Source organism: Syngnathus floridae, chromosome 22 (assembly GCF_059516105.1).
Source record: "Syngnathus floridae isolate MCC-2025c chromosome 22, RoL_Sflo_1.0, whole genome shotgun sequence".
Lineage (NCBI taxonomy): Eukaryota > Metazoa > Chordata > Actinopteri > Syngnathiformes > Syngnathidae > Syngnathus > Syngnathus floridae.
The window spans coordinates 2,196,206-2,218,269 of NC_142434.1; the positions used below are offsets into that span (position 1 = coordinate 2,196,206).

The 22,064-nt window shown below is 43.3% G+C and overlaps 1 protein-coding gene across 4 annotated transcripts in view; it reads left to right on the top strand.

Annotated features, from left to right (window-relative positions):
* The first annotated feature begins 751 nt into the window (after positions 1-751).
* dock4b (dedicator of cytokinesis 4b) overlaps positions 752-22,064 on the top strand; it is a 41,074-nt gene continuing 19,761 nt past the window's right edge. For 3 of the 4 annotated variants that reach the window (XM_088366857.1, XM_088366858.1, XM_088366859.1), the window contains exons 1-15: positions 753-954; positions 11,776-11,859; positions 12,777-12,817; positions 13,159-13,311; positions 13,549-13,697; positions 13,955-14,039; positions 14,866-15,017; positions 16,384-16,465; positions 16,548-16,608; positions 16,684-16,816; positions 16,931-17,019; positions 18,565-18,690; positions 20,568-20,692; positions 21,033-21,195; positions 21,413-21,519. In XM_088366857.1, the coding sequence (XP_088222983.1) occupies positions 918-954; positions 11,776-11,859; positions 12,777-12,817; positions 13,159-13,311; positions 13,549-13,697; positions 13,955-14,039; positions 14,866-15,017; positions 16,384-16,465; positions 16,548-16,608; positions 16,684-16,816; positions 16,931-17,019; positions 18,565-18,690; positions 20,568-20,692; positions 21,033-21,195; positions 21,413-21,519 (1,587 nt within the window). In that variant the 5' untranslated portion in view covers positions 753-917. Of the gene's footprint in view, positions 955-11,775; positions 11,860-12,776; positions 12,818-13,158; positions 13,312-13,548; positions 13,698-13,954; positions 14,040-14,865; positions 15,018-16,383; positions 16,466-16,547; positions 16,609-16,683; positions 16,817-16,930; positions 17,020-18,564; positions 18,691-20,567; positions 20,693-21,032; positions 21,196-21,412; positions 21,520-22,064 lie in introns of all 4 variants that reach the window. The other variant, XM_088366860.1, reaches the window with a different exon arrangement.

A 22,064-nucleotide genomic window follows, 5' to 3' on the forward strand; every position in this document is an offset into this window, starting at 1 on the left:
ACACAAGTACATTGTCAAAATATAAATTAAAACAAAATGAACACAACTTTTGTTGCCTTTTTTTGAGCACACAACTTTTTTTTTTTTAGTTTGATGCATAATATATTATCAATTTGTGCTTACATTTATTTTTCTTTCTTTCTTTCTTTCTTTCTTTCTTTCTTTCTTTCTTTCTTTCTTTCTTTCTTTCTTTCTTTCTTTCTTTCTTTCTTTCTTTCTTTCTTTCTTTCTTTCTTTCTTTCTTTCTTTCTTTCTTTCTTTCTTTCTTTCTAATTAAATGTGACATGATGGGAAGACCGCTTCCTAACCACATTGACGTCACCGGATGCTACTACAACACCCACAATGCAACGCGGTCCTTTCTGGCTGTGTTGGCCGTGCAGAAGCGTTCAATTACACCTCGGACATTTGTATATTCTACCGTTTAAACCCTTAACTTTTAGCTTGAACGGAAAGGAAACTATTTTGATGTTATTCCAGATAATAGTAGTAAAATGAAGTTTGAATTACAAGTCGTTTGCGTTGAATGCCTAGTATTGTATAATTACGGAAAACGTATCACGCTTTGAAAAACACCATAAAGTTCGAACGTCCGCGTTATTGACTCACCACTAGTTATTATACCCACAAATTTAACCTTAAATAGATAAATGAGTCCAAATGAAATCATACTCACCACGTCAGATTCAACTGTCAAATCACGTCCGCGTAGTAGCTAGATTTCCGATGATACGTGAACGCAGCACACTCCGTACCTCGACCAGCTGCGGCTGCCGTGGCAGCGGCGCATTCTCGCTTTGCAAATCCAAACAATGACTCCGACTACGGAGCGGAGGAAAGCACGCCAATAGAATGCATCAGATGGCACCGCTTTCGCCGCTATTTGCACGTCAAACTTGAAAGCACCCGCCGGAAATATGTGGATACCTACGGAGCAGGAAAAATACGGCGTCGGTAAGTTTATTGCATTTTTTTCTTGTTGAATGACAAAGTGCAATACGAGCGCTGCGTTGACTGACGCGGTGATGTTTTGCATTTGATTGTTTATTATGAGGGGGTGTTTTTGTTGTTTTTCTCCCCCAACAAACAATGGAAAGCATCCGATCTAATGATGAGAGGTTGACTGCCACATTGCAAAGCACAGTGTTGTCGCTGTGACCCCCCCCCCCCCCTCCTCCTCCTCCTCACACCCCCGCCCCCCACGGGTTGCTAAATGAACAGCATCTTAAATATTTGTCTCTTTTATTCATTGAATCACTTCTGCGCAGATTTACTTTCAAGGAAGAATCACAGATTCTCATTAAGATGCGAGCATCCTTGACTGCATTGTGATTCAAATACTCAAGTGAGACAAACAAGCCTACACAAACCAAATGTAGGAAGCTGGAGGAGGAAAGGGGGGGGGGGTAACACGGTCTTTTATTCCTGCTTGTGTGGTGTGAATTCCTATTTGCTACCCCCTCCACCCCCTCCTCCTGCTCCGCCTCTTCCTCACAATGACATGATCATTGAGATGTGAGCATGTTAAAGGTCTCATAATAACATTCCCTTGAGATATAAATCTGCAGTGTAGGAGTGATGCTTCTTAAAATTCCCCATAATCAATTTCATTTTCTTTTTTTGCCTCCTCCATCCTGTCCACTTTGAGGCTACCTTACCACCGTGACCTAAAATCAACTAGTACAGTCTTGGACTTCTCCTCCTAAGCGTCAACTTCCTATTCCTGGCGCTAAAAAAAAAAGAAATGGTCCACAAATCCTCCATCCAGTAGGATCCACATTTTAATTGCAGACTATCCAATTTCAAAGTCCACTTGGGCTGGATTAGAGGGAGGATATTCATATTTAAGGCTGGGTAGTCACCATTGTCCCCCTCAATCTGTCGTTAATTGGATTAAAAGTACTCCATCCCTTCTGCTTGAATAAGTGCAGTTTCATTTTTGAAACATTCTTTGCTAGCAGAACGTCGTTTGTGTTTTTGTCTGGGTCCCCTTTTTATGTTTGAGGAAGGAACCAGTGTTTTCCTGTTGTGAAACACCAAAAGCTGAAGATGTGTTGGCATCTCGAATGACTTCAGGGCATCGATGCGAGGAGGTGACGAGGTCGACAGAACCTTTCGAAATTGAGTTTCGAGATTGGCTCAAATATAAAAACACATATCTCCTCCATAAGTCACTCAAGGCGACGTCGTGTCATATTCTGCCCCCAGACAGACTCCGCCTCCTCTCCTCATTAAGACCTTTTGTTCAAACCAATCAAGCGTATCATTGCTCATCACAAGCGCATAATTAAACTATTTTAACGAGCTGGCGTGCGTCAAAAGTCTGCGTGCGTTACGAACGATGATTCATAAGCCACGTCGGAATCTCCGAACTGAACAAGAGCTCGTCGGATTATTGCTTGTTTGTCGCCGGAGGCCTAGCTGGGAAGGAGACCCCGGTCCCCCCCTCCTCCTCCCATGGGGGGATGTCACTGAGGGTGCTGGCGCGTGTCAGGGGCGGGTTTATTGTCAAGGGGGCACCCGCTCCGCCCCCTCCCCCCCTCCCTTGGACTCCACAGGGGGTTTAGCAGGTTGTTTCCGAACGGGTTGCCCATTCCACCACCCACAATCCCGTAATGCAGCAAAACCCCAAAGCGAGGTATGGATAGAATTTTGGGGGGGGGTGAGGTGAAATGTGTTGAGGTGAAGCCTAGCAGCTTTTAATTGCTTCCCCTGCCTGCCGCCTCGTCTCCATCTGCAAAGATGGCGCCCCTTCGCCAACGTCAACATGGGACATGTCGGCCCCCCCCACTCCCTGAACAGATGTTGAAGACAATGGATTAGGAAAAAAAACTAAATCCTATAATAAAAAAAATAATAAAATAAATAAATGAATACATCCTATAATTGTTTTGTTCAACTCCTTTTTTTTGTGTGCAGACACACCGGATAATAATTGAAAGGCATCGTTACGCAAAAACGAGAAAATGCCCTCGCCGGTTCGGTGTTCCATTAATCCACGCTCTGTTTATTTCGCCCTCCAATTGATGTGAACGCTTACTTTGCATCTGTCAACACAAAGATGTAAGGAAGAAGGAGATGAATGGAATGCGAGGAATGAGGTTCTCCTCCTTGCCACTTCTCGCTAGCTTATCCCATTGTTGGCGGTGACACAGACAAGCCCGCATGCAACATTAGGCCACAGCTATGCATAATGTTATGACAGGCCACCAGGGGGGAGGAGGGGGGGGGGGGGTGACACGGGCTGTCCTGCTGCTTTTCCACTCCAGTGGCATCCATATTTTAGTCCCTGGATTCATTTTTTGGGAGAATAATTATGAAATTTGGCAAGGAAATTTCCAAAATGTCCCGCTGAGGTGCTACTTCTCGATATCAATGTGTGAACTGGAGGTTAATGGGATGTGTTGTTGGAAGATGGGCCGAACGGGGGAATATGATTGGCGTGAAATTTTCATACCAAAAAAAAAACAATCGGGGTGCCTGCCGATGCCAATCACTGTGATTGGCAGGTGAGAGGCGCCGGGAGACACTTGTTTTTCCTCCTCATTCATTGTATAAAAAAAATGATTACGCACGTTGGCGTGGTGTCAGTTCTCCGTTCCCTGCGGCTGTAATCCCGGCCGGCCCGTATTGACCATAAAGGAAGTGTACATCGATTCGTGTGTGTGTGTGTGTGACCCAGTGTAATCGTAATGACCTCAAGGCTTCCATTTCCCTATACGGCTGGTTTTAGTCAAAGCTATTTTTTGCTCAGCTGCTCAAGTTACTTAAGTCGATGTGGGGAATTTATTATTAATATTTTCGTAAAAAAAGGAGAGATGCGATCATGTAATATTGAGAGCTGATACAAGTGTCCGAGCTAGCTGGGAGCAGTTAATTCAAACAAAACAAATCTCATCATAATTTATTATATTATATTATATTATATTATATTATATTATATTATATTATATTATATTATATTATATTATATTATATTATATTATATTATATTATATTATATTTTTCTATTATATTTTTATATTATGTTATATTATATTATATTATATTATATTATATTATATTATATATATTTAATTTAGATTTTTTTATTATAATTTTTTTAATTATAAGGTATGCAGAGATGTATGCAAAACTAACCCTAACTACAGTAGCGCTAAATACTCAACCTGCTTTCGTGACCGTGACCTAAATGGTGCCGATAATGCCAATAGGAAACGGCATGAGCTCAGCGTGGAAGTTCAGTTTCACTCGCAAGCCCTCTCGTGCCGTTCAGGTCAGCGGGTTTGTCAGGATTAATTCCAAAGTAAGCCAGAAGGCCCGAAAGGTCTTTGGATTGATAGCGCTTAAGAAAGCTGACGTTTGACCTTGGCTTGTCTTTTCAACCTTTAATTCCGCCGATGTTTTCCTTCAAAGAGAAAAATTCCCACAAAAGCAAAAAGGGTAGGATGAATTTTGAAATCCAAAACGTGCTTCCGTAGCCGAGCACGAAAAAGACATTAAGTCTTGTTTCCTCCTGCCCTATTTCCTGCCTGGGCCTTGCGTGTTCCAAGGTAGTACTAGCCTGACCCTTATCTCACACTCTGCCCCCCCCCCCCCACCTTCTCAAGCCTCATCCTTCTTTATCTCGCACTCCTTCAAATCCATACTCATCCGTCCCAGATATTCCAAAACGTGTTTGCTTGCGCATAATGTGTTTATTTGTAGCCCGCACAGCATCGCATGTGCAAGCCTCGGTGGATCTCACGTCTCGGAAATGATAAAGCACTCGGCGGCTTAGGAGAGCATCTCCAACCCCGCGAGAGGATCTTTGGTGTGCCACTGTCAAATCTTACAAAACATGTTATGCTTTCTTTGGAGGCGTGTTTTACGCTGCAATGAGATTTGAAACGGCTGTAAACTGCTTTTTTTTTTTTTCTTTTACGCTTCTTCTGTCCCCTTTTTTTTCGGCATACAAATGCTGTTAAATGAGATTAGCGATGGATGAAGCTTAGCTACTTTTTTTTCTTCAGCTTTTGTTTAAGTCGCAGTCCAAGGAGTTAAAATGACACACAAATAATATAATTTTATATTTGGATAAAGGATTGCAAACAACTAATCGTCTAAATGAATCATTATGTTGAGTGCTACTGCTTTAATTGAGCAGGTTGATTAAATCTGTCGTGACCCATTTTGCTCCACCCAGCCTGCCACATAGAGATAAAAAATAAATAAATTGTATTTTGTTTTGATTTGTGCATCTTCATGTCTTCTGCTTAATAGAATTTTTTACAAACCTAAATCCACTTTGATTTTATTTTTGTGCATCTTGACGTCTTCTGCTTAATAGAATTTTTTACCAGCCTCACAACTAGCAATTATTATTTCCTCATTTATTTACATTTTGTTTGATATTATGTCAGTCCTGAGGTAATCTCACTCCCTTTTTTTAAAAAAATCCACTTTGGCTCGGAGTGCCCCCCTCCCCCCTGCTCACCACAAGCTCAACCTCACCGAGCGTCCACCTGGCGTCTTCATTTTTCCGACTTCAATCACTCCCCGGCCTCAGGGGTGGGAGTCCGAGGACCTCTAAGCGTCAAGTGTTGCTTCTAAAAGTAGCTGAAACATATCCCCTTTTGTGTGGGTGAGAGGAAACCACCGTGGGAGCCTTTTGTTTGACCACCGCATGGCGTACGGAGACTATGGCAGAAAATATGACAATTGAAAAGGAACCTTGGTTTTTCCTACCCCCGATGAGGCCCCACGGCTATTCTTGCTAACAAGCAATTTGTGTAGAGGGCTGGCCCTAGATAATATACATACAAACGCTAGCATGGAAATAATCCAGCATGTGGCACTTAGCAAACGTCCACGTTTCACTGGGATTCATGGCCAGATTCTGTTTGACGACAGATGGCTTTGTTGATCAAGCGAGAGAGATCGGGTTGTGGGGGTTTCTCCCCCCCCCAATCCGAGGGGGGGCTGGAAATGTAAAAATAGCTCTTCACTTTGAGTAATCTTCACTATTAACTCATTCACTGCCAATCCAGTTTGATGTCTATAACCGTCAATGGTGGTTGGGGGTCAAACCTAAGGCTCGGGGGCCCACCACATCGACTTTGTGCCATTACTAAAATTACAAATAATCTTCAGTTTAAAAAATAATAGAGATATTGCTAGCAATTTTTATGATTTATTAAAATATTTGAGCAATATTTACTCGTCTCTGATCCCGCGACAAAAATTAATTTGACATGGATCAATAATGGAAATTTTTCGGCTACTTTTTTATCTGACACATTAATGGCGTGTCAGTGGTTTTGACCTCGATGCTGGCAAATCTCTGGATCAGCTTTCAGTCTTTCATCCTCAAAAAAAGCAAGTCAGTGATTTATGCTTCTTTGAAACTGGACTCCTTCCCTGGTGGACATTGTTCACACCTCAAGGGCTGGCTGCTTTCAAGCTATGCCGTGAAATGAGACCTATTTGTTTTTTCATCGCCCTTTGAAATGCTAAGAAAAACATTCATGGACCTTTTTGAGCCTTCTGCTCTGCCGTGCTGACCTAATGAGCGTGGAGGATCTATAAATAGTGACCCGCAAACGGATCATACCACGCCTCTTGTAGGATTACCGCTCGGCATGCTCAAGGAAAACACGGAAGGTTACATTTTTTTCCCCCGACGACCTCGTCGGAGATCAACTATGGGAATGAATGATTGATTTGAGTTTCCAGACATCATCAGTGATGATGGGCCCACCCGTAAGCTCCCCCGGGACCCTCATCTGGACTACAGCCATAATCCTCTTTACCCTAATGCACCAGTGACCTTAGCATCACCGTGGTCACCGAGGAACACAGATTCAGAGCCAGAACGTGGCTAACGATTAGCCGGGTAGACTTCCGACAAGTCTGTGGGAATTTTTGCTAGTGTGGGTCGGTATTGACTAGTTCCCGGTACAAATCAACCAAGAACAAGGCCAGGAGACAATAATAGGATGGGCTGTCAACGGACAAAGTATTCTTCTTCTCAGCCGGGCGGCCATGTTTGTGTTTCTCCACAGCTCATTAGCGTGTTTTATACTTTCTTCCCTCCAGCGAGTGCCAGGCGTAGAATGGGCCCATAAATGAGGTTACCTTTTCTGCTTTGTACAACGGTGGGAGGAGAAAAACAAAGAGGAAATTAATCACTCCAGCCTTGCCCGGCCCTCCTCTTCATCTACATCTCCCTCCTGTAGATTTTTTCAGGAATACTTTTATTTAATCACCACCATCCGCTGTCACTGACCTAAATGGCGAAACTGGGACGGTTTTGTTTTTCCCCCTCATCCTTGCGTTGATTTTTTTTTTCCACTATATATCCACGTCCGATTTAATCTACCGGATTTACCAGGGAATTGCGATTCAATTGAATCGAACAGGAAGAGAGTCATTATGAATCCTTCTTAGTTTGGACGATTCGATACATGTTCCACAATCCATAAGGATTCTCCAAAGACTCTTTCCAATACCTCATTGTCTCTGATAATCATCCACACCAGACATGCCAGAAGTTCCTCACCCCCCTCTGTGGAACAATCCTCCACCATCCACCGTCGGAATTCTGGGTACAGTAAAATAGCCTGGACGACAGCTGAAGCTTCTGGAATGCCAGACGACGTGAAGGCCAGTGGTTCCCCTCGATAGGTTGACTAATCAGTCCAACCCTTCAGGGCTTGAGTAGAACCTCCCTTGTGGACTGAAAATAAGTATGGAGACACTGGTGATTGGAAATCTATTGTTGTGCACTTCTATTGATCTCCACTTCTTGCAGATGTTGGTAGCATTGGCAAGACAACCAAACCGCAAGCCGCCAGGCTCCTTTTTATAGGAAAGAATGAGAAGCCGTGCCAGTATAGACACAGCAGCCGCACACTGGCTCCTTCATTTTCCATATGTTGTGGCTCATGAAGAGGCCAACGCATATCACATGAAAACGTTTTATTTTTATTCCGAGGCTCGGGCTGGCTGGCTGAGTGATCCCGCCTCGCCTCGCTCGCTCGTCCGCTGGCACTGTTTTGTCATCTGGCTATTGTTCTTGACGAGAAATAGCCCGAGTAAAGAACTCCGGCTATTGTTTTATTGTTACCCGTGTCCACTCGCGGAATTATTTGGCTAATAAACTATTTTGGGAGGTTTCTGCTGTCTTTGCTTAATTACTTGGATAACATAAAAATCTGACCTTGGCACTAGACAATGGGTGTCCAACCTAAGGCTCGGGGGGCCAGATACGGCCCGCCAAACCATTTTATGTGGCCCCCGAAGACAAATTGTCTTAATTTTAAAGAAATACAGATATGCTAGCAATTTTTATGACCATTCATCTTTTGAATCACCAAAGCTCCCCTGAAGAAGTTCTCAAGGGCGTGCTTTTTTTTCAAAAGTTGAGATTTGTGACTTCATGTTTGACATTGAGCGTCCTGCAAACTACCACTTTTCCAAACTGGCCGACGGGCCTGCTCGATAATGAGGTCCGCTCCATTGGCTTGTACTTGTGAAGCACCTGCCATCTGTGTGTCCTTGAGTGGAGGCCCTGTTTTTGTCTTCAGTCAATCTGGCCGCGCTCCGAGGCTAGCGCCGTCTGTCAAGGCGAGCCCGGGCTTATCAATCGGGACTTCCTTCTGCGTCTCGGCCTCCCACGCCCCGATCCACATCGAGACCCGCATCCACTTCAATGGAGACCTCCAACACTGCAGTCTTTCATTGACTGTTTCAAAAACACACAATTATCCAGTCTGCCTCTCACTGAGGGCTTTGTTTTTATCTCGCTGAATGAAGGCTACTGGGCCAGGATGTAAAGTGTGAGATAACGACTAGACAGAATTTGGGATTGGGATCCGCAGGGAGCTACGCTCAGCTGTTTGCGATGCTTCTTTCATCCGCCCCCTTTTTTGTCTTTGAGCTTGTTTGCGGCAAACTAGGCTAAATGAGACTCTCGGTGGTTGACGTGCCACATTTGACGAGACGTGCAATAAAAAATTTGGCACCGGTCCTCTCATTTGCATTCCCAGCGACTGTCTCGGTGGTTGCGCTCGACTGGAACTTGTGGGGAGGCTTTGCGGCGTTTCTCCAAAAAAGATGAGAGTTGCCAGTCCATCACGCTAACTTGATCATGCTAACCATGGAAAGCCATGGAAACTCGGCGAGACGGTAAAATATGCAGCCCTGTCAGATTTTGCGCGTGTCTCACAAAGCAAGGTCAGACGTGACGCCACTTTGGAGTGTTTATATTTGCATGCGGCATAATTTGTTTTAATTTGATTCAAGAGAGCCTGAAGTGCAGATGGAGGTCGATGCCACTTACTTGCTGAAGGAAGTGGAGAAGCTTTTTTTTCTGTGAGTCAGAATGCACCGCCTACTTTTAACAGTTGGGTGGCAGAGCCAAGCAGATGTTTAGTCGCCTGCGTCTTTTTTTTTTTGCTTTCCACTTTCGGGAAGGTGCGTAGGGGGGTCAGCCCGACCTGAGCCGGAAAACTGAAAATCTGCGGCGCCCCCGGAGAGGCGACAGATGCTGATGACGACCCAACGTTAATCCAGACTCAATTATTGGATCACACTTCCTTTTTGGATGCTTCTCTTCACAAATGTGTGAAAGTGATGATGATGTCACGCTCTGGGGGGGATTAGGAATCTTAGCAAATTCGAACGGATGCTTTTAGCGAGCAGATTAACGTCATTGAGTGTGATCCGGTTCACTGACCTATGTTCAGAGGAACCGGACCAACGGACCAGATAGAATATCCGATTTATTCTGTGTGCTGTACAATATCTTAGCATGTTGCTATTTCCAAAAAGTAAGGTTGCGCTTCTGCAGTTTGATTTGGTGGTTTGGTTAATCTTGGCCTCCCTAGCGACGAGCAATAGCTCGCGCCTGACCTTTGGTAACCTTGTCAGGCTAATTTGTTTGTGGGAGGCTGAGAAATGTGGTTTTCTGGGACGCCACCATTTGCGCTAGCTTGTTAAGCTAGCGCTACATTCCCGCTACTCTTTTCCCAAACGGTTTCTGTCTACATTTTTGATATCAAAACGACCTTAACTCATCCAATCGCACTAAAAATGGTCTTCCTTGTGTTTTTGGAGAGTTTTGTCATCCAACTTGCGTCGCTAACCGCAGTCCCGGACTTATAAGGCCATTACAGTCGCGGGATGTATTTAAAGCTTTTTTTTAACTTCACCACAGAGTGCGAGATAAATGCGTAAGGGCCCTTTGATTTGGGAAACAGTGTTCGCAGCGTTGGCCGAGACAAAGCATAACTCAGCGAGTTTTGGTTTGAGTCGGAATGTTTCCATGTCACATCGGCGGACTCAAAGTACCCATCTGGTGGTTTTACATGTCAGGACTGACCCAGTGAACATACGCAACAGAAAGCAAAGATGATTGTTCTTCCCATCTGATGTATTTCAGTTCTGTTTATTTCCACGTACGATATTGCGAAAGAAAGAAGGAAAGAAGTCCCGCTTCCTCTTTTTCGCTCGTTTTGAGTGCGTCACGGCAAGTTATTGGCGTGTTTCGTAATGCTCACACGTTCTGTATATTCCCAGTTGAATATTCATGAAGCGTGCATTTGGCAGCGATGCCGGCGAGGGGAGCGCCACCAGTTGCTGCGTTAGCAAATTAGCATATTAATGATATAAATGCTGTATAATGAACACGTGGGAGAGGATTACGCGCGTGAATCATTGTCAGAAGAAGGAGTCAAGCTAAGGAGGTCAAAATGTCCCTTAAGATGAGTGGAATGTCTGGATTTTTTTTTTTAATACCCCTGAATTTAATCTAATCTGCCTGTAAAATATGATCAGGTACTCCTGCCTCTTTTAATCAGTCGTTTTTGAACGGGCTTTTTTTTTTGCACGTCGGCTGCGTTTGTTCTTTTGAAGGAGCGACGAGCGAGCCCAATTTAATGTGCTTTGACAAGCCGGGGTTTGGACTGGAACACCTGTTAGAGCCATCTGACGAGAGGCCTCGTCGCTCGGCCTCACCACTTCCTCTCCAGAGCGGCGGGAAGCACGTGAACCCCACCAAAATGCAAGCACAGCTGAAATATTTCATCTCAGTTTTTTTTTTTTCAAGGGTACTTGTGAAGCTATCCTGATACATATCCTAAAAAAATAAAAAAAAGTCCTCCCTGCCAGTAGTTGGCGCTACACTTTCAGACTATCACTCTAATTTTGTTCTGGAAGTAATTTAGGTAGTTTGGCATTCATTTTTGAAACAAATATGTTTGAGTTTTAACAGCCCAAGCACAAGCTAGCACGCAACACGTCTAAATATAAAGCTGCACACTCGGTACCGACGCTTGAGGTGTTAGTGGAGGCTTTGACACCTACCTTGCATATTTAACGAGCGGAAAGATGTGACAGCAAACACTGAATTTGAAAGACATGCATTCAATTTGCATTATTGAATTGTTCAATTTTTTTTGAGCATTTCTGTTCAGGACCAATAGCATGGTAGCGGTTCCTTTTTGTTCAAGTTTATCTCCTCTGACAACCTTGACATGAAGCGCCAGTGTGACAGCATCATGGCTGGTGATGGAGATGAGCGTTGACATGTTCACCTTGCGCACACCCGTCTGACACACTACATCTCTGTCACTCCATGACCCCGCCCCCTCCCTACCTCCCTCCTGCTTGTGACCGGTCAGATTTGATTGAAAGACCAAAAAATATTCTGAGCCGCCGTTTTCTGACTCAATCCATGACTATCCAATCATAAAGAATGCACATATTGAATTTTTTTGTCGTCGCTGTCCGCAGTGCTGGCCAGCTTCCGAGGCACCGTCCAGCACGGCCTCCCGTTGGAAATTGGCGACACGGTGCAGATCCTGGAAAAATGTGAAGGTTGGTATCAAAACACCAAACATTAATCGGACACACTTCCTCATCAATAATGACTCAAAGTGAAGCTTTTTTCATAACAGCTCATTTTAAAGACGGCGTCAAATCACACTGGCTGCTGTTTTCTTTCAAGGGAGCTATCTGACTGCTTTTCCAGCCGTCCAGCCCACGCCGAGTCTGTTTTGCTCCCACGTACACAATTTTGCTGTCATTCCACTTGAGCTCCTCTTGTAATGATGGAAAATCTACTTCTTTTTTTTGGGGGATTATTAAGTGGTACATACATTCTGTAAAACCATCGAGCGCAGTGGAACTTTACAAACCAGATTTCCTGTTCAGGTTTCGGTCGTGTGGTTGTGAGGTTAACCTGAGCCAATTCTCCCCTTTTGACTTTCTCTTCCTGTTTGTACACGGAGTCAGTTAGAGGAATGTGGTCTTGCACACACACACACACATCCCTAGGAAGTTGACAATAGCCCAGCCAATGGAAGACTTTGCCCAGAAGGCAACAGCAGCGGCGAGATCATCAACAGCGAGGATGCTGAGTGACAGTTACAGAGGCGGGCTAATGGCTTTGCCTCACGTCGCCGCCGACACTTCAAAACGCCGCAAAAGTGTTGACGCCGACACGCAGCGGCGGTGTGATTTTATCTTTGAACAGCACTCGCTCCGTTTTTCCACAACGTTGATCCAGATCTTGAAATAGTCAGCTGTCGCTTCCAGATGCGTTGCCGTCTCGATAGGCGGTGAAAGGAGAATGACATCACTCACTTAACGAGCCTGCAAAATCTCGCTCCCTTTTATAAAATATACAGAATATTGATATTATATTTACCACACATGCTGTGCCATGTCGCGGGAAACGATGTGATGTCTCGATGGGATGAGGAAAATAACCCAACGGCGCTTGCTTTCTGCAGGCTGGTACCGAGGATTCATCTTGAAGAATCCAAATGTCAAGGTAGATAGCCTTTGGAGAGCTATTAATTTTATTTATTTATTTATTTATTTATTTATTTATTTATTTATTTATTTATTTATTTATTTATTATTACTTTAATTTAATTGTATTTAATTGTATTTAATTGTATTTGATTTAATTTAATTGTATTTTATTTTTTATTTTATTTATTTATTTATTTGTTTGTTTGTTTGTTTGTTTGTTTACTTATCTAATTTAATTGTATTTAATTGTATTTTATTTTATTTTATTGTATTTTATTTTGGAATCTGCAAAATCTGGCAAACATTTAGCTAGGCTAGCCCGAACGCTAACCTTAATTGTTTGCCGTGTGCCTCCAGGGAATCTTCCCAACCAGTTACATCCACCTGAAGAACGCCCACGTCAAGAATAAAGGCCAATTCGAGACCGTCATCCCCGTGGAGGACTCGGTCATCACCGAGATGACTTCGACGCTACGCGATTGGGGGGCCATGTGGAAACAGCTCTATGTGGTACTGATCCCGTTCCAGCTTTTTGGTTTCTTTGTTCATTTCAATCAGCAAAAGCCGTTTTCATTTGTCGTATTGATTCCGTTTGTGACCCGTGAAGTTATCTGGGCCGCTGATGAATCCTCCGACATTTGAGGCTGAAAAGCAGCAGGACGCCCAAGCTAATTTGCACAAATCCTTTCACATGAAAGTTTCATAATTTGCGCCAGATCGTTTGAGCGTTCTCGCTTCTTCCCTCAGAAGAACGAGGGGGATTTGTTCCACCGGCTGTGGCACGTGATGAATGAAATCTTGGACCTGAGGAGACAGGTTCTGGTGGGCCACCTCACCCACGACCGCATGAGGGACGTCAAGCAGCACATCACGGCCCGGTTGGACTGGGGCAACGAGTGAGTTCCGAGACACTTGCTCTGCCTTTTCCGTGTTTTTCTTGGCACGTTAACTCCTCGGTGTGCACTCTGTCTTCCACCTGTCTTTTTTTTTTTTTCACTCGCCCTCCCCTCAGTGTCACACCGGCGCGAAATAAATGATTAATCACTCTCTTTGGATCCTTCACTCTATATTTAGTGACATCCAGTCTGAGTCTTTCTGGGACATTTGAAAATAAAGGCTAAGAAACTCTTGTTTTTTTTTTTTTTTCTTTCAGACAACTGGGTTTGGACCTGGTCCCTAGACAGGAGTTCAGCATGGTGGACCCGGATGAAATCAGCGTGACGGAACTCTACAAACTGGTGAGTGCTTTTCCATTGCACTCCAAAAGGTTCTCTTGAACCTGCTCAAAAAAATTCAAATCAAAAATTGGAAAAATGATATTAGCAGGAATGACAGGGTGGACATTTATGGCTAATATTAAATCAGTTTTGTCAAAGCCGGAGCTTTATTGATTCGGAAACGTACCTGCTCCCTTGCTTCTCCTTCACATCTTCTGAGAGCGCTGTTACCATGACAACCACACTGTTGGGAAAATTGTAGCTCACACACACAAAGTGAGATGACTTTCCTCTCACGGGGGGGTAATTGAAGCACTTAATCCATCTGTTTCATTTTTGTTGTTGCAAACAAAAGCAAACGCGGCAGGATGGCGAGTTTTCTTCGCCCCACGTTGGGCGCCACATGTCAAATCTGCACTGATTTTAACATAAGCAACCCGAGTTTCCGTTCAAAGGGTTGAGAGGGTTCGGGTTAGGGTTAGGGTTCGGGTTCTTTTGATTTTTTCATTCATTCAACCTTTGTTTATACAGTAAAGGCAATTAAGGACAGATTCTCCATGTTGATTTTCGAGAATGAAAGCGTGTCCTCGACCGATTCATAATTCCATATTTAGTGTCATTTGTTAAACACAGCAAAATGTGATTGGCCGCTGTGGAGATTGTTCCTTCAATCGGATTAACTCTGTTTGATTTACTCTCATCCTGTATTTGAGGATTTTCAGCTTATAGATTTAGCTTTTTGTTACCCTCAACAAATCCATCCCTTTGTATACGTCAATATTTTTTATTCGACGCCTCTCTCCAAAATGGATTGCATTTTCCTCTCATTTCACTTTTTACGCCGCAGATGGAGCATCGGCATCGCAAGAAGGAAACGCCGACGCCCGCCAGTACGCATCACTTGTTCGTCCACGTTAAGAGTCTGATGAGTGCCAATTTGGGGGAGGAGCTTGAGGTCTTCTTCCACATATATGACGGGCGAGAGAACCGACCGCTCAGGTATTCACCAAAGTGGCTGAATGTCAATCGCCACAAATTAGCATCCAGCGCTAGTCCGCTAAAAACCTTTTTTGTATTTCTTCCTTTATTCTTTAAGGACTAATCCAAATTCTTGAAGGCCTCCCTTTTTTTTCTGTAATACACTGAAAAAATAATAATCAGTGAAGGACATCGGGTCAATCTAAGAGTGAAAAAAAAATGAGGTCATAGGTCATTCAGCTAAGGTTTGTGTTGATGTTCCAGGAGGAGGGGGGGGGGGGGGAAATCCAACCATGGCACCTTGCCAGCGTTGTCTCACACTGTCTGGCAGCACAAGTAAACAGACACACATTTCCAATGTCCGCCTGGCAGGGCGCCATTTCACTGCTTGACTCCGACGCAGACCAGATCGGGGTCCGACGGCGCCATTTTCTTTATGTTGGTGGCCGTTTGGTGTCTTTATAGGTTTCTACAATAGCCCCGCCCCCTTTCCATCGGGCGAGCGCACGGGTCCAAATGCAATTATCGATATCAGGAGAGAGCCGAGCGGGCCCAGAGGGAAGGGAACCCGGCCATTCATGTTGTGTTAATACGAGCGCTGATAGAACCAGATAAGGTCCCACTGGAGTTGGAGGAGGGGGGTCCTCTAAGCTCGGGTGATCATCTGTGATGGGGGGAGGACACGAGTAGCTGTTAATTGACGCGTTTTAACAATAGGCCGCTAATTAAGGTGCTGTCTGATGCACAGGAATCTGTCTGCGTACGCTCGGATAAATGGCGTGGAAAGTTCTCGGGAGCGGCTAATGACTAGCGAGCCAATTCCCAAGCCAGGATAAAAAATATTCCCTGACATAAACGCTTGAAGTTTTTTTTTTAATTAAATAAATCATCTGAAGGCTAATTAATTCAAACACGAGCGCCAAGCAAACCCAAAAGACCAGCTGGATTTTTTTTCCCTAAGGCTCGGTTCCAAAAAGTGAAACAAGGCTTATGATGAGCAACAAGTAGATTCGAAATGAAAGATGGACGCATCACAAAACAGTGGTGAGTTTTTGGTGCCCTTGCGAGATTCGCCTTGTCAGCAATTTGGCACATTATCAGGCTCTGTGGTGCATTACAAGGGTTTCTCTCCGCTTATCTCGCCAACTGTGAAAGTCACCTAACCGGATTGCCGGGGCCCAGCAGGATGCCTTTTTTTTTTTTTTTTTTTTATCCAAATGCAAACCGTCCTTTCTGCTTTTGTCCGTCATGCGTGTTCTGGTCATTTGTACCAATTTGAAATATCATCCCACAACGCCATTTTATCCAGCAAGCATTTTTTTTTTGCCGCTTAATATTTCAGTGACGCTAGCTAATCCCATTTTTGCTTTTTCTTTTCTTGGGACAGTGAAAGGTTCTTTGTCAGGCTGAATAGGAGTGGCTTGCCCAAGTCGCCGGAGAAGACGGAGAGACAGTGCACGCTGTTTGTGGTAAGGAGACGATGCCAAGCATTTTTTTTTTTTGTCAATCCCTAACCGAGTATGTCAAAGCCGTGTTTTGTATTCCCGTCAGGATCTGGGGAGCAGCGATCTTCGAAAAGATGTCTATATTGTCGTGCACGTCATAAGAATAGGTGGGCAAAAAAATAAAAATAAATTTTTTCAATTTTCTTAAAAATTAATCCAATTTAATTAAATTGTTCGCACAGGGAGAATGGGCGCCGGGGAGAAGAAGAACCAGTGTAGCGTTCAATACCGCCGTCCCTTCGGCTGCGCCGTCGTCAGCATCGCCGATCTGCTCACGGCCGATTCCAAGGACGACCACTTGCTCAAGGTTTACGCGTAAGTGCCCAGCCGACGCCCCCCCGTCACCACAACAAGATCAATCGGATAAGATTTCACAATATATATATATTTTTTATTTTAAACTGATTATTGCTCTTTGTGGCATCTCAGGTGTAACACAGAAAGCGAGTGGTACCAAATCCACGAGAACATCATCAAGAAGGCCAACTCCAGATATAATCTGTCCGGATCCAACACAGGTAAATACCGCAGTCCAAATTACTTTTTTTTTTAATGAAAAGATAATTTGTAATTTGAGTTGATGCAAAATTTGCGGGCCACATGAAATGATGTGCTGGGCCGTATCTGGCCCTCAAACCTTATGTTGGACACCCACGTTCTAATCTAATCCCATTTGCGATTTACTGATTTATATTTTCGCCATACTTGCTTGTTCGAAATTTATCTGAGTTAAATCATTCATAATAATAGGAAGCTTTACATCCACTTTTTAAGCTATAAATGATGTTGCAATTTCTTCAATTGGCCTCTTTGCCTGTGTCATCATAAATCTGGTGCCGTGAGATCAGTCCACTTCCGGCCAGTCTGACTCACAGTGTTGTTTGGTGCGCATTCAAGTTCTTCTTTCCGGAAGAGCAATTGAAAAGCCTCACATGGTCGTCTCGGCAGGAAGCCTGCCAGCGCTTGCAAAATGCACTCACACGCTTTGTAGAAATAGTAGACGGAAAAAAGCCGCATCAGCGGTTTCTCATGACAACAAGTTGGCCAGAAATATAAAAAAAAAAATTAATATAGTATGTCAGAAAGATTACGGATGGTCACATTCAATCCAGAGCAGTTTGATACCTGTGAAAGCTGCATTCACAAATTCCCAAAAGTGCTTCGTCAGCAATTCTTTCCCCCGACGAACAAATAATGACTGCAGGAGAACTCGGCAATGATAATTTATCATCCGCCTTCCCTCAAAGGCGATGCGGCAAAATTGTTATCTTGATGTATTTGGAGATTGGGTGTCGCCGAATGTGAAGCGGAGATTTTTTTTTTTTGGGTGGGCTGTTGCAAAAAAAAAAAATCTTCCAGTGCATTGAAAGCGGTTGTTTCATAAGAGTGTTTGTGCAAGCGATGAGTCAGGGCCAGGTAGTTGCTTCAGCTCTCACCTCCATGCCAGCGTAGGCAAGCTCAAATGTTTTGTTTTGGACTTTCCTTCCACCCGCTCGACGAGGAGGCGGGCCGGGTGGGCTGAGGCCAGCGCGGGGTTGAGGACGCTTTTGTCAGCCCGAATAATAATGAGATGCTTTTGTGTGGCGGAGAAAGAATAACTCGACACAGAGAAAACGTTTTATGTAAACGTGGAACAAGTTGGATGGCTCCGCCCCTTAGGCCTTGTGTACATCCTATAAAACCATTCGACATGTATGAGACATTTATTTCTCAATTTATCTCCTTCTTGAATTTTTTTTTTTCATCTTTTTGGTCCATCACATGACTTCTCATAGCGTTTTCATCTCTCCGACAACAAAACCTCAAGCGTGACCTTTTCTGCAAGTGCTATTATTCATGCTGACATTTCGAGTTGTCCTATAAGGGCAGCTTCGTATAGGGTGTGATTTTTAATCTAAAATAAAATAAAATAAAATAAAATAAAATAAAATAAAATAAAATTAAATTAAATTAAATTAAATTAAATTGCTAATGCGACACAGGTGTTTTATTTTATTTTTTGTGTTAGTGGTTATTAATATGGTCAACAAAAATCCGTGTGTGATACCTCCTCGTGTTTTCAGGGCTGGCCGTGGCTCTCCAGCTCCTCCATGGGGACATTGATCAGCTTAGACGGGAATACATGGTGCTCTTCACAAGGGGCGTGTCCATCACCAGGAAACTGGGCTTCTCTGATGTCATCATGCCAGGTGGGATCACAGTAAAGTCGCTTTTCAAGCACGACGGGATGTAAAGGGGGCAAGCGTTTGCGGATAAATGTTTTCCCGTCTGGACATCCGCTTCTCGCTCCGGGCCGCTGCTTCTTTCAATCCACTTTAAGCGACTTAACACATGACTTGAGGTTTGAACGGCAGCCAAAAAGCCGTCATTTTGGGAGCCCCATGCGGCGGAAGAGCAACAGTAAGCTCTTTTATCATATCCGAGCTCATTTATAGTCTCCCAAATAATATATTGAAACTTTTGTCGTATTTCACTCTGCTTTTGCAGTTTGAAGTTGTAATGTCACTCATCACCACTAGATGGCAGACGTCTTAGTTGGGCTACGTTAGTAGTTTTTCTTGCATGTTTGAAAATGAGGAAACGACAAACGTAGCCGTTCAAAATGACTGGAAAAATGATAAAAAATGATTATAACTAAAATTAGCCATCCCTAGCACAGTATTGCGTATGCTCTGTATACGTTGACCTGCCTTTTAATAGCTACAGCGGTTGCCGTGGCAACATCTTCTCACCCAGCTCGAGAGCAAATTACACATACTTGATTAAATATTCATAAATAATTCTCAAGTGCACACAGTGTCGATAGGTGCCTGTCAAATGATGCAGATGACCTTGCATCACATGACCACTACAAAAAGAAAGAGTGATATTTTAAAACAAGTTTTTTTTTCTTTTCCCGGGTAAAGCTTCCTCCCTTTGACATAAGCGAGGTGCACTGTCTGGTCACACAGATAAAGAGCAAGCACAGACTGCGGCTCCCCCAGCGCCTCACTAACACAGATTTATGTTGGCTCCCTTTGTCTCTGCCTGACTACAAACCCCTTCCACTCACTCCCTCGCTCTCTCCCTCTCCATTACTGACCAAGAAAGTCCGCCTCTGGGCAAAGGAAACCGTCCCGCTCCCTCGTCTGTGGCTGACTGCATCATTTGCTCTTTTTTTTGCAACCCCCCCACCACCCCCCTACCAACCACACCTTCTCCTCTTCCCTTTTTCACCCATTGTACCCAAGGTAATTGAGTCTATACTTACCTGCCCATATTTTTTTTTTTTATCCATTTGTGTCTGTGCGGTTTCACTATTGGATGCTCTTTGTTGCTATGGTTACCACTGTCAAGAGCGGCAAATCGGTAAATAGCAGCCAATAAATGTTGACCCGAGACGGCAATATACAATTAACTATATATTAAATTAATGTATAATATATATTTATATATATAATAATATATAACAAACATAAATAAATTTAATATAATATAATATATTTATCACTATTAATAAAAGTTATATTTTATACAGGGGTCAACTGTAACAGTTAATATGATTTACGGATTTTTTTTAATCGTCTTTCTGAACATGCAAGTCCAACTAATCTCTTTGCAGAGTCACCTTTCTTGCCTCGGAGGCAATTAGCTTTATTTCTTAACCTGTTAGCGTGACTACATTAGCCCCGTCAACAATGACAAAAAGCTGACCTTGGGAATATACTTAACTTTATCGGCCGTGTTATTCGATTAGTGTCCCTCGTGTGATAATAAAATACAAAAGGGCAAAATCACAGTGAGTTAAAGTCGTTTTTTTTTGTTTTTTTGTACTTTACTCGGTACTGACGTGTAAGTTCAAATGTACATAATAGCCGCTAAATGTCAGGTCACTGGCTTTGATTTAACGACAACACAAAATGTAGCGTTAAGTACTACTAATGTAAATGATGTCCACCCCCTGTCAGAATGCATTAACACACACAGACACACACACAGACAAAAATGTCTCGAAGCTGTTGGCAGGTCATCGGTAACACTGCTTTTTTTTTTTTTTTTTTTTAATAATCAATGTCTGGTTTTGCAGGAGAGATGAGAAATGACCTTTACGTCACGCTGGAGAAAGGAGAATTTGAAAAGGGTGGGAAGAGCGTTGCCAGGAATGTAGAAATCACCATCTACTTGCTGGACATTGATGGACACATCCTCAAGGTATAAAGATGAATATTTCCATGGTGCAAATTGACTTTCATCCAATTAGTCTGGAAGCTGGTTTGAAAATTTCCCGTGTAATTTTCAATGAGTCTCTTCTCAGCAGTAAACACCTCCAATTTGAGTCCTTAGTTAACTTAGCTTGTCCCTTAATGGCTTCTTATTTTTAGATGCTAGCTTATTATAGAGCTAAATTCTTCATTTAAATATGGCTGACCCAGATGAGAGCCGTACCTCCAGCGTGTTGCTCATCTCCGAGCACTTCTGCTTCTTTGCTTTCCGTATCGGACGGAAAATAGAAACGCATGGAAACCTCAGCTTTTTTTTTTTTTCCTTTCAGAGTCACGTAGCCGCCGGCTCGGGGGAACCGGGCGGCGATGAATATCACTCGTTGGTGCTGTACCACAACAATAGTCCACGCTGGGCGGAGCAGATCAAGCTGCCCATCCCCGTGGACATGTTTCGGGGATCTCACGTGCGCTTCGAGTTCCGACATTGCTCCAGTAAGAAGCCATGGATATGCATGCCCGGAAAAAAAATATATAAATGTATAAAATAAATAAAAAATAAATATAAAAAATAGAAAATACAGCTAAAAAAATATATATATTTGTATAAAAAAATAAATAAATAGAAAAAAATAGAAAATACAGTTTAAAAAAATAAATAATATATATATATTTGTATATTGAGCCTGTCCATGTTGGCTTTTCTCCGCAGCAAAAGAGAAGGGAGAGAAGAAGCTGTTCGGCTACTCCTTTGTACCGCTGATGCAGGAGGACGGAAGGACTCTGCCAGATGGCACCCATGAGCTCATTATCCATAAGGTACTGGCCTGTTTGCCCTCTGCAGCAAAAAAAAAAAAAAAAAAAACTGACTCAGTTGACAAAGCTTCTATATTGTCTTGGCTCTAATTTCATTTTAAGCTTCCCTATTTATGCACACAAGCTATTTATGTGTATCTTGCAGCTTTCCTCCCAAATGTATGATTATGTGATTCACGCCTTCTCAGTGCATCACTATTTAACGCCAAGGGCTGTCAAAAAAAAAAAAAAAAGTCATGTGACACTTCTCACTCACTGCTTTTTAAAAGTACCTCATCTGCATCCTGGCGTGGCCGTATTAAAGAGGCACGCTCGTCGCTTCGAACCTTTTTAGTGGTGACGCATCAAAAGCCAGGAGCAAATAAACCATCCTAAAATCGTCATTTAAAAAAAAAAAAAAACATCCCGCTTGGGCCGTAATTGCAGGCTGCAGGCAAAAGGGGTGTGTGTGTGTGTGTGTGCGCAAACCTCAGGCACAATGACGTGCACGCCGCATTGATTTATTTGTCAGCCCGCCGGACACGACAGTCACCCAACGTCTGATTATT